The sequence below is a fragment of the Malurus melanocephalus genome, unplaced genomic scaffold, assembly GCF_030028575.1.
Source record: "Malurus melanocephalus ecotype Western Australia unplaced genomic scaffold, MMel_1.1 scaffold_94, whole genome shotgun sequence".
In the NCBI taxonomy this organism is placed as follows: Eukaryota; Metazoa; Chordata; class Aves; order Passeriformes; family Maluridae; genus Malurus; species Malurus melanocephalus.
The window spans coordinates 340538-356288 of NW_026623326.1; the positions used below are offsets into that span (position 1 = coordinate 340538).

Sequence of the window (15751 nt, forward strand, 5' to 3'; positions counted from 1 at the left end):
CTTTATCTCCYAACTGTGGCACTACTCATACTGCCTACAATTTCCCTTAGGGAGCTTAGAAGTGAGAATATCTTGTTGAAAACTTTTTTMGGAACAGATCTATATTCAGCACCTCTTTGCTTATTTTTCAGAAACCTGCACAGAGAGATATCAGAGATTTTGGTAATGATTTCCTTCCCCATATACTATTAGCAGCATTTCATTTTAGAGTCTTGCAAAGAAATTCTGATGTGAGGAAGCCACTATCTACAGTACAGCACATTTAATCAACTTCACTTGCCAAGTTCCCTTTCAACCCACAGTTCTTACACCACACTTTTTTGAAGATTAGCTTCTTTTAAGACCTCCTGGGTTGGCACCCCTGSCTTAAAGGCCTCACTTAACAGCAAAGTTTCCATCACCCTTTGAGCTCTTCTGACAAATCCGAGCACTGATTCACAGTACAGACACTGTGGGTTAAAGCCAAGTCTGCCTCAAACAGAAGCAGTGCATCAACTGGAATTGTACAGAGGGAGCAGAGGTCACAAAATGACCCACCATGTTTTGTTTCAGTTGAGAATTTGGCTCAGTTTGGCTCATGCTTTGTTTCAGTTGAGAAGCCATCTTTGGAGAAGTTATTTCCATTTCTTACACATGGAAAGGACAACTCTCTAAAACAAGGCTACTGGGTAAGAGCTGGCATCACAGCACTCTCTCAAAAGGAGCCTGCACAGCCTTTGTAAATTGCCTGTTGTCAGAAAGCAACCAAGGAAAAAGAGAAAATTGGGGTGGTGGGAACAAGGGGATCAACAAGATTGTGTTGCATCTCCTGAAGTCGTACAAATTGAGATCGATCAACCAAATCAGCGGCACCAGCTAGTTTCCAGCTAGACTCAAGTATTTCCCTTTTAAGTCTTCAACCCTTCAAAATTTTAACATTTCAGTATAAACTTCAATGATGGAATATTTAAGAGAACTCTGTAAATCTAGCTGAAGATTAAGTCACACCCAAAGAAATCTCAGGGCTCAGCAGTCAACTGGAACACTGTGACACTCTCTTCCCTCAAGAGACCTGCATTCAGCAGCTGCCCACATCCAGGATAAAGCCTAATTTCATTTACACAGGCAAACCATTGTCTGTTATTATGTCCTGAACTGCTCTGGTAGCAGATTTGAGGTGCTGAGAGCAGAAATTGGCTTACGAACTCTTATATTTGGTAATGAAAATGCTCACTAGTGATTCAGCCCACTAAATGCAACAGCACCATCCATTATATACTGCTCTACCTTTCTAATAGACACAAATACTTAATTTGTTTTGAAAGGTAAAATTTGTAAAAAGCAACGTTTTTCTAGAAGTACTGTAACAGGTGCCATGAGCTGGGTGATAATCAGTCATAAAAAGGAAAATGTTACCCATCCCTGAGAAAAATGAACTAGGAAATAGAGAAAGGCCATCTATCACAAATACTGGCGACATGCTTCATCCTCCCTAACGCGCATCTGAGACAGATTCTGAGACATCTGTCTCAAGATACATCAGGAAATCCTTCCCTCATTCAGCTCTAGAGTACCCAGCTAACACTGTACAATAATTTCTCCTGCTTCAACACATCCTCTCTCCCCCATATATTCAAGGTACATGCAAAGGCTTAATATGCACTTTCTGAATAGCAGAAGACACTTTCTGGGTTCTAGCCAAGAGATACCATAGCACAATAAGATTACACAGGTCAGTAACATTTTTTAAAATTACATTAAATTTACTAGGAAAAGCAGTGAATAAAAAGTATTAGCAGCAAACTAGACAAATACACTTTAACACAGAACTTAACTGCATGAGATGGTACAGACTCCAAGCAAGCCAAGTTATGAGCTATCTGAGTATCTACCCAGGTGCCAACAACACAGGGCAGGAACTTGGGAAATTGCTGGTTCTTGCTGAAACCTGATCAGGAATTGACACTAACGGAGAACACTTTTTCTGACAAAATCTTCATGCAGGTAATGGGACTAATGGAAATCTCTGAGCCCATGAGTGCTGAGCACCCTCACAGCGCTGTGCACCCTCACAGTGCTGTGCACATCCTCTGACAGCCGAGTGAAAGGCAAACAGCTGATTCAAACCCATCCTGCAGCTGTAGCACCAAGCCACAGCACTTGTGGAGAGGGGACAAGGAATAAGGAAATACATATTGCTGCCGGTATACCCAAAGACAAAACAGCAAAAGGTAACTCTACAGCATCAGACACTGGCACAATCAGAATAAAGCTACTTAGAAAGAGGAGAACATACGTACAGGTAACTTTAAGCCACTTTCCGGTGTTGGAAGCATTTTGTATTTTTCCTCTTACCAGTGCATCGGCCACAGCAGCCTCCAGATCTGTGCTGGTGCTCAGGACTCGCATGGCATTCACAGAAGCAGGCATCCTGCCTGGCTGTCCGAGTCCAAACCGGTCTGCACAAAAGACAACAGTGAAAGGCATTGTTAAATGAATTCACATTCATTTGGAATCCTAATCAGGTGCCCGAGTAGCTCTCCCCATGGACTCTGGGAACTCACAGTGCTTTTCCATTAAACACCCTTTTACCCAGAGCTCCAGAGAGTTTGCCTTTAGGGTAAGAAATAAACTACTGTTTGTTGGGCGTTGGAGGCAATTTTGGATCCTCTGGGCAACTTTRCATTTATTTATTTTAAGCTGGGAAGCAGGATATCTATTTTCTGTTTCTTTTCACACAGCTGTCTCCAAGTTTTATTTTAATGTCAGAGGCAGACATGCCCATCCCAATCTGGCACTCTCAGAAATCAAGAGAAAGCTTCTCATTAACTTCAGAGAGACAGAATCACGCCCAGTGTCAAAACATGTAAGTACCCAAGCACTCATYTACCCTGCAGCCTTTTCTCTCAGGCAAGGATGTGAGACTAGCAGCACCAGATTAGCCTATTTTATGTCTCAAGTCTTGATTAACCAGTAGAATATCTCCCTATACCCTCACAGTATAAAAATAATACTTATAATTCACTTGTAAAGTGACTCCAATTTTAGGTTTAGTACTGTTCTTGAGAAGCAGTTTAAATTCCAGAATTCTATATGGTTTTGAGCAGACAATAACATTTTTTCTCTTTGAATTTGATGGCAAAGCTCTCAGTGGCATCCAAAGCAATGGGACTGAGTCTAAAGTTGTTATTTACACTCCTAACAATAATTAGGTTTTTTTTTATTATTTGCCCCATCTACTAAAAAAGTTACTGAATTTAGTTTCTATAGCAAATCCAAATTGAGAAAGGTATCCTAGCAGAGATACGACAAAATCAGTGAGTTGAGTATCACAGGCCAGGTTCTGGCAGCCAARCCCTTCTAGAGGGGGGCAGATCAGATACCAGACACTGGGACCCTGGCTCTGGTCCAGAACCACAAAGATTGGGTATGACATTCCAAGTTTTTCTTCCAGCGTGGGCTTGCGTTTGCTCATGGAGGATTTAGAATATCCCTCCTGGAACACACATTACAGCTTCGTCCCTGTACCCACACATACCAAAAAGGAGTTTTGCCAGYAAATTCAGTGGTGCACAGATCAAGCTGCATGAACCCATTTAAGAGACCTTCAGCTGATCCAYATCAAGCAGCAGGAGAGAGGTCAAGTCACTCCAGTTTTTTAATAGTTCATCAATATTTAATCTAACACCAGAAAAGTACTGTTTATCAAACTGCTGAACTATATAGTGGATTTACTCAAAACTGAGGCCAAACACGGCATTCAGCAGCTTACTGTGGTTTTGGGGAAAATGCTGYGTATCATAAAATTTCATTGCTTTCTTCTTTACGAACCTACTGCACTGAAATATCTTCTAGGAATTAGCTCACACTGACATGCATAATTTAAATCAGAGCTTTAAGGTGACCAGTTCCACTGTCCTAATTACAAAGCTCTATTCAAGATTAAGCTGCWGTGGAGCAAACAGGGAAGATTTTTAAAATCCAAAATATTTTGGTAAGAAAAAAGAACCCTACAGACTAATATGTATTTCAAACAGAAGCGATATCTATCAAAATTCAGTGTTTCTTASAGTTACATACCCAGACAAGACATTTTGGATTTACAACAAAAGCACATTTTCTACAAAACACATTACAAGGGAAAAAAATAAAAACAAACTTCATAGAACTACTGCCAAAAAGTAATCAAATAATGACATTTCACAAAGAAATAAAATTATATGTTATTACTATCCCCTTTTGTAATGCACTTGGGTTGAAGAATCACTTCAAATATGAAGGTGAAATAGTGCTTTATTCCTAAAATGGAAAGATCTGTGCACTCTTAACAGAAGCACAGAGATGATAATGCATTAGGTCTGATTGAAACTAAAGTCACCACTACAGAGATACACACACTAMAAAGCTCTACAGAAGACAAGGATTTTCCTGAAACCTGGTACAGTACAAGGACTGTAAATGTTGAGGTAAGTTCTGGACTCTGTTTTATATTTAAATCAAACTCAATTACATTATTCAAGCATTACTGAGATCAGAATTTGGCTTTAACTTTTGAAACTGTATAGCATCGAAAATACCACTGTTATTTGTTTTCAAGCAAATTTAGTATTACATTAGAAAAGGGAAGATAGTTGTTTTGTTTTGTTTTTWAAATGAAGAACAAAATGACAACGTAATTCAATTGTAGATCAGTTAAATACCCAGCAAAAAGAAACAAAATTGAGCTTTTTTAACACARTAAGTACAGTGTGGCATGCTGGCTTCTATCTCCATGACTCTCAGGATTTTCTGAACTTTGCTCAGTGTTTTTTAAATTCTCAGCACCCAAGTTACTCTGGGCTTCTCCCCAAGACACTGATGCCATACTTGAGAGCAGGAAGAAGACTATAGGAGAGACCTCAGCATATCTCTGATGTGGGGCTGGGAATACATCTAGCCCAGGGAATAACCAAGTACAGCCAAGCCCAATGTTACTGGKCAAGAAATCTGTGCATTATGCTCTGGCCACATTCTCTTGTCTCTCTGGCTAAATTCATTATCCTTGCTACAAACTGGGTGARAATTTGCAACCACCATTATTAATCCTATTTCGCCATTTTTCAGAAGCTTTTTGGACTTTTGTAGTATCCAGGTAACCATAYAAAATTTGATTATGCTTTGTACCAAACCACAGGAGCCAAACATAAAGTGAGTATCACAGGAAGCTGAATGCAAACAAAGCTTAAATCTGCATTACAATTGAGCTATTTTAAATATTTGAATTTTTTTGTTTGCTAAATACAAATTCAAATTGTTATTTGAAAAATGCCAGTCAAATCAGCTTGCATAATTTCTCTCGAGTAACATAATAAGGGAAACACTTTGAGAATATTATTAAAGTTTGAAAATTTTAACTAGACTCATGAGAAACAGAGTATTTTTCACTTCCTATCTGAAGGGTATTAATTAACTTTTAGTATGACGAATTCCCTATATGATTTTAGCCTCCAAGAAAACAATGAAGCCCTGACCTTCTACATTATCTTTGTCCCYACAACTAATTCTCTGTCCCAAAGCTAGCAGCCCTCATTCAATTCTTTTTAAGATTCCCAGTAAAACGTCCTAATTTCAAAATGAGTTGTAGGTTCTTCATAACTACAAATCCAGCAGAGAGATAGGACAGAAGCAACTGGAATCTGCAGATTTTTCTCTTTTCATGTAACCATCAGTCACCTTATGCAAAGCCCAGTGAAATTAAGGGATTTTTTTTTTTTTTAAGCAGCTTCCAGATACTTTGGACAAGGCCTTCAGAATTACATGAAGGATGGATCAGCACATGTTATGCTCCAAAGTTCATTTTGAAAGCTCATCAGGTGCTTGATTTTTGCTGCTCTTGTGTATTTTGGAGAGGATCCCACAAAGAACTTTCATTAACAGAGTCTAGAATATTTAGTAATAAATGGGATGAATATTAGTAATAAATGGGATGAAACCCATTGGGATCCTGTCCTAGGCACTTGAAAGTGCTCCATTACTAAAGAGGAAACAGAATTTGCAAATACTCTGCATCAGTCAGGATGTCATGCTGCACAACTGATCCAATTTACAGGAGAATTGAGAAAGCCCTGGATCACCCTTTGYTTAAACACTGTTCACAATATTTCTAAAATACATGAAATTAAAAACAACCAATAAATGAAACTCAAAACAAAAAGCCACGTTGAACAAAACCAGAACAGAAAGCCCCGCAGTGGTGAGAAGCACATGCCAAGTGCTGGCTGATGCACACGATGGCAAATGTTAAGATGGTGTAAAACAAGACTACGTATAAAAAGCGGATTCATGCAGTTAGCGCTTGTTCACCTGACTGCCCAACAGAATCAGCAGTGGAGAGAGCACTAGTGGACCTGGAATGACGTCGAGAAGCTGCAAGTAGAAGGAATGGCAACACCCACAGGATTAACACACATTGAACCCGAGACAGAAAATGCCACAATCCAAAGGGGATGCGTGTGAGCGCTACCGGCAGAGGTGTTTCATAGTGAAGGGAATGGCGCCGTATGTGGATGCATAACAGGGACAGTGCAAGCCCCACAGCGACGCCTCCGCCTGTAGCTTCCCCCCTTCCCCTCGTGACCATAAACACAGTGCATGACAAAACTCATTTGGAACAGTCCCAAACYGGGTGCAGCTCAGCCAAAACACCCCGATGCACATCAGTCACGTTCCAGACCCRCGGGTCTGGCAGGCGGCCGTCACGAGAACGAGGAGCACAGGACTAGAGAGAAGGGTTTAGATGGGTCTGATCTAAACCCCAAAGTGAAGCCATGAGGAATGGTTACGAATTGTGCTCGCAGGTATTTTTCCACAACATTCTAGCCTATGCATAATAAAACCAACATTAACAGAGAGAATGCGTAACCACATTGAGTAGAAAGAGTCATACAGGGAGGTCACCAACCACTGCAGAGATCCTCGGGTTGGTTTCTTTTCCAAGTAAACACACGTACACACATATTGCAGGTGTTGCTACTTCCAAAGGTCTCTTGCTTTTAACAAATTTTGCATACATGTTTCTTGAGCCTCAGTATGTACATGCACAGCTAAGGARAATATGCACATCACACACCTATCAAGAACAACACATGTATACAAATTGTTAATAGCAATGGAGCACACACAGTAGCAGAGCAGCCTAAGCCAAATATAGCTCCCACTTCAATTCCCAGTTGTTAGCAGCACATCAATCACAAAATGCCTTTGGAGAGGTTTTCMGTTCTTGGATTCAGCATACAAGTGAGTTCTTTATGAAAGCAAATGAAAAATGGGCACAGTCATTTCCAAATTATAGAAATTTTGTTTTTCTAAAGAMGTTTTCCCTATGTCTAGCAATGACATGCTCATCAGCTCAAAGCAACTGACCCAAGAAACCGATTGTTCATTTAAGCAATTCATCATAACAGACTCACTGAAGGCCTTGTTGTTTTAACATCATAACTAGGACTGTCAAGAAAATGAAAAAATAAAGCAGAATCACCTTACAATACAAATAGGCTTTGTCAATTATGCACTTAAGTGTGCAGCAGAAAAATTCTAAGTCTCTGTGTAAGGCAAAGCACTCATTAACACAAATACTAGTATTATGAAATAGAAATCAGCAAAGTGAGAAAAATAAAATTTTGGGTTTTTTCAAACTTTGAGAGCTTCATTAAAAGCTATACAGAATATGCAATGCGGTCTTTGAYTGTGGAGAACACATGTATTTATTGAAGAGGACAATCACACTGAAATTATAAGTAAATTCATGAAATGTCTGCATAATCAGTGCAAAATTACAGACTGAACCTCACAATTAAGGTTCATAGGTCACAATTGCTTTCTCCCAGCCATCCACTGTGCCCTTGAGGACACCACTGCAAGATGAAGGCTCAGGGAGGAACAAGAATAACAAAAAAATAAAAAACCCTACATGTCTGCAAGGAGGCTAAGTACAGACTCACTCTTGACCTTTTTCACTAACTTGAGAAACAGGACTCTTGATACACAGATTTGCATACCTGCCCAGCAGCCCCAAAACAAGCAGAAAAATAACATTTACAAGGTAAGGATGTCAGTGCTGACACTGAGCATAATACCATTAAATGCAAGAATTTTGTCCCTTACATATAATTACTTGGAGTATAATTCACAAATATACAAGTTARTCTTTAGAAGCAAAACCAGACCATGCATAGCAGGATTATATTACCTTTGCATTATTGCAAGATTAACTGGGCTCTAAAAATACTGTAAGAGAACCACATTGTTTTGGCTTAAACTGACATATATAAATTTCTTTGAGATGAATTACATACTGCATAATTAACAAGTTCATGAACATGTTTGAGCTTAAAGCATTTCAATGAAAATACAAAAAAAAGTAATAGGATAACAACTACATTGTGTTACTATTGTTACATTGATATTTTCTCCCCATGCAACCTKTATGACCTAATAACAACGTATTTCTAGAAATTAATTATTCTTCAGGTTATTAAAAATCCTGAGCCAAAATGATACGACTCTCTTCACAATTCGTTAAAACAGAGTAACTGTAAGTGAGATTTAATAGTCAGTGTAAGAGTCAGACTCAGCACTGCTGAAAGTGTACAMAGCTCACACCAACTGTGGCTCTGATACACTGCATCTGCTTTTCAGAACAAGGGCTCAGGACAGTACTTCAACTACTGTATTTTCAATAAAATAAACAAAAACACAGCACAGTGACACAGAACACTGACGAGTCAACACTGAAATCCAGCCTGCTTATACATTTTGGCTGGAGRAAAAAAGCTTCACCAAAAATTGAAGTTGGCAGGTTAACCATAAAAATAAGCTAAAGTTGTGGATCTATTGTCTTTTTCTAGCTCTGGCATGAAATCAGCTTAATTTTACCAACAAAAAGTTCATCTATTTATCTTAAAGACAGGAACCGAGTTATGAATGCRAAACTGAACTCCTCCCATTTTTCACCAAAAGGTGAGGTATTASAGCTAATGTAAATAGATTATTTTATAGCTCAATATAATGAAGTCTTTGAGCCCAAAAGCTTCTCCAATATCCAACTTACGCTTGCTCCATTTACACATTACACCATAGAACTGTATTATGTCACTACGTACAAAATAGATCCTGTAACACCATTTTCCATTAAATTACTACATAAATGAAGAGGGCCTGGAAATAAACTGTATTTCATGTCTGAGATGACAAGTTTTAATAAACAAGTAATGAATTTGGTTGAATATATGATATGGTAYTCGATCAGAAACATTAACTATCTTGCTGTATTTAGCATTGTGCAGAAAAACTTCTGCATGTAGTAAGTGTAATGAGATTTTCTATTTGTACTGTACACTTAAGCTGCACTTTAATGATGCTCCTTTAAAATCTCAGTCTTTCCTTCATTTTAGGTTGCCTGACAAAGTTTCCTACACAACAGCAGTACAACTTCATTGGCGATTGACTGTCCTGTAAAATCTCCACAAAAAGAGAGCTGCTATCTTCACTGGAGGATTTAGAATAGAAATTATATACTGTAACTGTAYCTAGCTGTAAGAAAATCGAATCATGAATAATTGAGAGTCACTCAATAAAAGGCTACGATGCTACAAAACTACTTCACTCTGTCCTAGAAAATCCAGGCTTGCCCTCCCATARATTTCCATCGGTGTTATTAAGCRAAGCGCAGCAGCCCCATACAAGCTGATTCAATGAAACTAAAAATTGCAGAAGTTCAAACTAAGCTATTTCCCTGCTTACAGTGAAATGCTGAGGACCAGAATTGAAGCATGCAGAAGAAAACAGAGGGAGGAAAAAACGGGGCTGGAAACGGGGAGTGTCAGGAATCCAGAGGACAGAAAAGAGCTCATTCCGCCTAGCAGTGTCTTGAAAGGGCAATCACAACAAGGGAAAAAGGAAAAAAATATTGACCCTTAAAGCTCCAATGCCTACATGTACTCACCAAGTGGAGGGAAGCCCCGAGCAGGGCTTGTATCTCGACTGCTCTCACGGCTGGTATCACGACTGCACCCCTGACTCATGCTGGGTCGGGGGATACGACTGCTCCGTGCTAGCATGCAGCATGGAGAGTTTCAGAGAAGGTGAACAAGTTTAATGAGGACAGAAAGCTCAAAGTCAAGTCACATTTCTGTTAGTTATGGTAATTATTACATTAGTAATTACAATGTGCAGCAGCCTGCTCAGGCTCTTTACAAACCAACTACCTTACATGCTGAGGTGTGTTTGTGATGTGAAATTTCAGCAGCATTAATGTCTGGCTGTCAGTCTGCTTTTTTTCTTAAGCAATCCAAGTTTTGTTATTCAAGTAGAGCAGGAATCTTCAATCATTTAGSGAAGCTCTACTGTTGCAAAACAGATGAGGCTCAAAGAAACCCTCCCAGAATATTTCTTCCTTAATTATAAAATAAACACCCTTCTGGAACAAAATAGCAGWCAAAATTCTTTTAAGTAATCAGAATACCAATATGATATTTTTACATAGATTTGCCTTTCACAAGGATAGTTTTTTAAACAAATATCCTAAGGAAAAGAAAGATGTACTGCACAGACCTGCAGAGAGATCTTTCTCCAGTGAAAGATACTGGGAAAAAAACATTTAGAATCTGAATACCTGAAAGACAGGTTAAAAAGTGATTTGAATTTGAAGACAGCAGTAGCTTCAGATATTTAACAGAAGCTAACTTCTGCTCCTCAGACATTTCTAAAAGCTTATCTTTATGGTTTTATATGCACACATATTGAGATACATGCATAGTTCAGGGGAGCTTTTAACTATATTCTTTACTTTGACAAAACCCTACAAGTTTGCAGATGTTTGAAACCCTACATGTTTGACAAATGTTTGCCGAAAGTTATTCAGTAAGCTTTATACCTGGGAAAGAATACAATATTTTCTTAGGGCAAAAGCAGGAGTTAATTGTCAGGAGAATTTAATGACAAGAGGGATTTCCCTCACTGTTTTGAAAAGGCAGTAGYATATTTCAAGTGTTCAGGAATTAAGGAATTTTCTCAGGCACGGAGTAAAACCTAATCTACCAGCTTTGATGACAGCACAGCAAAGATACAAATGCATAACATGAACATGCTAATACTTCGACTGTATCCTTGTTTTTATAAAAATAATGTAATTTGCATGCTTCAGAATAATATATATTCTTATAAATCTGTATTAGATGGTATACAGAACTTAAATGCCTAGACTCAAGCTAACATTCCTCTACAGTGCTTCAGTGCTCTTGCATACACTGGGTATATTAGCACCCTTCAAGCAAAACAGTACAGAACAGAATAGAAACCTTCATATTTAGGCTTTAAAATTCAAAGAGAGATTTCTTCCAGATTCTTGCTTTGTCAAATCCCTCCCAGTTTTGCAAAACCCAGTTCGTRTCTCTCAGCTGAATTAATGGTTCTGATGGTTGACCAMTGATGTCAAACAATGCAAGATGAGMTATCAACCAAGCTGATTAGATCACCAGAATGTTTAATGGTACTGAGTTCAATGGTCTTACAATAAATAAAACAGACTAAACTATAAGGACTGGATGAAATTAGGGTCCATGAGTACAATAATCCCATCTCAGATGTACAAGGGGAAAAGCTGACAGGTGAGCTACAGGTACTAAAATTCTCCACACAAATACTTGGCTTGAAATTGCAAACTCTCCAGAAGCAAACTTCTCATTCTTGGGTCCCATGCTTAGATGTAAATAATGGCAGCCTTCACAACACGATGGCCCAAGCAGTTATTTCTCTTAAGCAGAGAAGATCTGCCCATTTTTAATACAATACAACCCTACTAAAAACAGTAAAGGCTCTTTAGAGAGGGAGAGATGWGAATGATTGAAAATATTAATGGATGCACACAATAGATTTTCATTCCATACCAGCTAACAGCAGCAGCATGAAGTATGAAAAAATGCACTTTAACTCCATGAGAACACATTAGTAGGACAATGCTACTGATGAAGCATAATACTGATTGCATAAACAGAACACCCAAAACCAAATGCTGGGTTCTTCAGAATCAATGGTCAAATAAAAGGGCTGCATGTTACTAGAAACAAAAGAAAAGAAAAAAAATGGACTGAAAAGAACTGAAAGATGAGTCTGTTGTGGACTCCCAGGCACCTGCCTCACCCTTTCACCACTGTGYTGTGTAGGGAAGATTTTCTATCAGCTACTCAAGGCTATTTCCTTTAGACACTGCCAGCAGTAAAGGACAGSAGTGTTGTCATTTAGGTTAAGTCTCTCATACTGTGACAGCCAGTCTCTGCAGTGCAGGGAGCAAAAGCAGAGAACACAGACACAAGTCTCAATTTGAGAATTCTCAATCCCCAAAAGTTGGACAGAAACCAAGTGAATGAGTAGCAAAATGGATTAAGAGGAGCAGGMAGGATGAAAGCAGACAAGTGTGTGCACTCACAGCTCTGCTGTGAGAAAAGTCTAGGACAGGACAAGGATGGGCTGTTTTCAGTTGCATTCCAACTTTCTAATGTGTACTGTACATCCAGGAAATTTAGCAATTTCATCTGGAAAGTCAGAGCCCTTGGACATAGCTCACACCATCACTATAACATCTAAGCTGTCTTAGATCAGTGGAACCCAACAGATGCAAATAKCACCCGCAGAACATGAAAGTGCCCCTGTTTATCAATCTACCACTTGGAAGAAACTGTATTTCATTAGGGTGTGAATTTTAATGATTCTTAAGTGGAGACTAAAAATCAGCAGACACTTTCTTTACATCAATACCAGCATTTTAAAGAGTCTGAAAYTCTGCCAAACAGCCAAAGGAAAGCTCTGCAGTGGGGAACACCCAGTCAAGGCAAGTCAAGAATTGCCTTCAGATTTCCAATAAACATGCACAGCATAATCCCAACAGACAGAGTGCTGCTGCATGAAACTGACTGTGCCTGCTCCACTTTTTGGAAAATGGCTATTTTGAATCTCTCACTGCTTCCAGATCCAGCTGTGCCACATGACCTGCAGAGCATCYAAGAGAACTAACTTCAGGCTGGGAATTTTCAATGGGAAATGGTCATCAGCTGTTTGAGCAGATGAACTCCTTCAAGGGRCCCAAAGAAAAGCTCAATATTAACTGCTCTATACTGCTCCTTCCCAACAGGGTATCACCAATAGTAAAACTCACTGAGCAGACAGCTTAAGCAGAAGCAAGCTTAAAACTRAAGTGTCACAAGCAGCACCATACAGGTGACCACACAAGACCTCAGCACACTGAATGTGCCTCATGCTGACTCTGGGAAAAAAACAAATACTTGTTCAAGGTTCCCAGCACACAGAAGGAATCTACTTCACGGATACCTGTAGCCATCATGGAAATCAAAGCTAGCAGCAAGGTTCTGATGCTAACAGGCACCCACATGCAGAGGGGTATTGTTGCTACTGCCCCAGAAGGGCCTGAAAAACCCCAGTGGAAGGTTTATTTAGAATTAAGGTGAGTGGGAGTCTATTTAATGAAATGAACAAACAAAATAAAATATCAAGAAAATGTAGAGACTGAAGCAACACAATAAGGAAGCATAAAATACTGTTAGCTACTATGTTATAAAGTAATAAATATAATGGAATAATAGTATTTAGCTGACAGCTCAAAAGCTATCTCTCTCCGGGTCAGTATCACAAATTTCAACATCCAATAAACAAAATTTCTGCAACTGAACAGTAAAGTGTCAGACACTCCTGTTCAGGCTSTGTCCATCAGTCTGGAGGGAATAGGTGAAAGCCACACATCTGATAAATGTCAGAGCTCTCTCCCACTCTCAAAGAACAAGCACTGATTGTGTTCTCGGGGAGCACATCAGAGCAATGAGGTACAAATTACTCTTTCAAAAGAATTCAAGGCTCCTGTAATATACCTGAAAGCAGGCAACCCAAGAGTGAGGATTTTACACAAGGCCATTTCCCCTCAGGTGCTCGAGAATGTTTCAAATCAGACCACATAATGATGATCAGCTTAAGCAAGTGAGATGACACCATCCACCATTCTTTGCTTCCTCCTAAAAAACAATACTCTTCTACACAGTGACAGCAGAACAATTATCTCTAGTATTTGGGAGGCACTTCACATTTTAAAAGCAACGAACAGGAAAGCACAATGTATTCATAGAGGCCATAAAATAGATCAGACATGAGAAAAACACTTAATTTGGAAAAGCAATCACAATGAGTATGCAGCATTTTTTATGAATCATAATGGCATATACACTCAGRTGCTTTAAATTCATTTCAGTATACTGGAAAGAATGAATAAAATACTTCTTTATTACCAATATCCTCTAAATAAAAATGCACATCAAATGTAAAATATAAAACCATTGCTAAGGYAATAGTTAAAAATGTAATTGCCAACAGTAAGGGTATAATTTCAATCAATTTCAATYTACTAATAAAGTCTTTGGAGATAAAAAAAATAATTTAGTGTCAGTATCGTTTAAAATGTTCTTCTACATTAGCTTCAAACTTATAATTTCTATTAAAAAATGAAAATGTTCAGATAGCACATTAAATACTTTCTCACTTGAATTCAGATACACAGTTTTATATATATGACATTTACTCACCTGACTTTAAAAAAAGTGTGCTGATAAATTTGAAAATAGAAACTATTACAGAATATTTACATAACAATCACTGAGACAAGAGTAYCGAAAGCAGAACAATTAATGCATAAGTCTAAAATGTGGTCTAAGAACGTGGCTCCAGGATATTAAGGATGAGATAAAGAAACCATTTAAGATGCGAAATTTCTGAAATAATCCAAGAAGGTGCTTTTTGCCCTTGATTCCAAGCAACTGTAAAGACTGCTCAACTCATTTTAGGACTAAACTGAAATGAGGTCTTTTAGCTGTGATGGTTATTCATGACAATTGTTTTTGCTGCCTGATCTAAAACCATTGCTCGCATTGAATATCAAACAGAAAACACGTCATRACATCTTCAGGCTTACTTTGAAACCATAAGCTCAACCTGGAAAATTGAAGTTACCCTCCTACAAACCACAATCACATTAATTTGTCAGCTGAAAAACTCAGAAGAGTAAGAGCAACATGAACAGTTTCCCAGTGAACAGGAAAGCCCCTCCTTCAAGCACAGCATGTCACTGCAGTGACTGTTCTTACCTAGGCCTATTCTGTTGGGACTCGTCTCCCGACTGCATCCCTGGCTCCGAGGAATCTTGCTGCGCTTCTCTGCGGATGATGGCACTGGCTGCACTCGGGATGTTCCACTGCTCAGGCCACCATAGGAGCTTCCTAAGAGCTTACCCGGAGAACTGGAGCGGCTACCAGCTAGAAAAGAACCAGAAATAAGGAAAAAACAATTAAAACCCTCCGAGATTGTAAACACACTGACAGCAAAACTGGAACACTATCAGCTCTAGGTTAGAATTTAATCCAAATCACTCAGAAAACTAATGGAAGAACTTGAAAGACTGAGGAAAGCCTTTGGACAATGAACACTGACATCAGCAGCCCTGGACTGCCCATGGAGATCAAGCCCAAAGCAGACTCTGCAGTGTACAAACACCCCAGCTGGCTTCAGAAGAGCTTGTGGAGGTGCTGGGGCAGCCTTGCTGCAGCAGCAAGGGATTCCCAGGCTGCCTCACCTCCTCACGAAGCAACACCAACCAGGCTGTGTGCAGAGCTGTGCTGCAGTGCCCTGGCTTCTGGCACAGGTCACCTGCTGCAAAGCAGCTCAGGCAGCTTCGTGCTAC

General features: G+C 39.2%; 1 protein-coding gene across 9 annotated transcripts in view; it reads right to left on the reverse strand.

Moving 5' to 3' along the window:
* The window catches only part of CLASP1 (cytoplasmic linker associated protein 1), a 165712-nt gene that overhangs the window by 50859 nt on the left and 99102 nt on the right, over nucleotides 1–15751 (reverse strand). For 8 of the 9 annotated variants that reach the window (XM_057368539.1, XM_057368537.1, XM_057368541.1 and 5 more), the window contains 2 exons: nucleotides 15159–15326; nucleotides 2335–2438 (listed from right to left, as the gene is read on the reverse strand). In XM_057368539.1, the coding sequence (XP_057224522.1) occupies nucleotides 2335–2438; nucleotides 15159–15326 (272 nt within the window). Of the gene's footprint in view, nucleotides 1–2334; nucleotides 2439–5403; nucleotides 5407–9961; nucleotides 10070–15158; nucleotides 15327–15751 lie in introns of all 9 variants that reach the window. The other variant, XM_057368546.1, reaches the window with a different exon arrangement.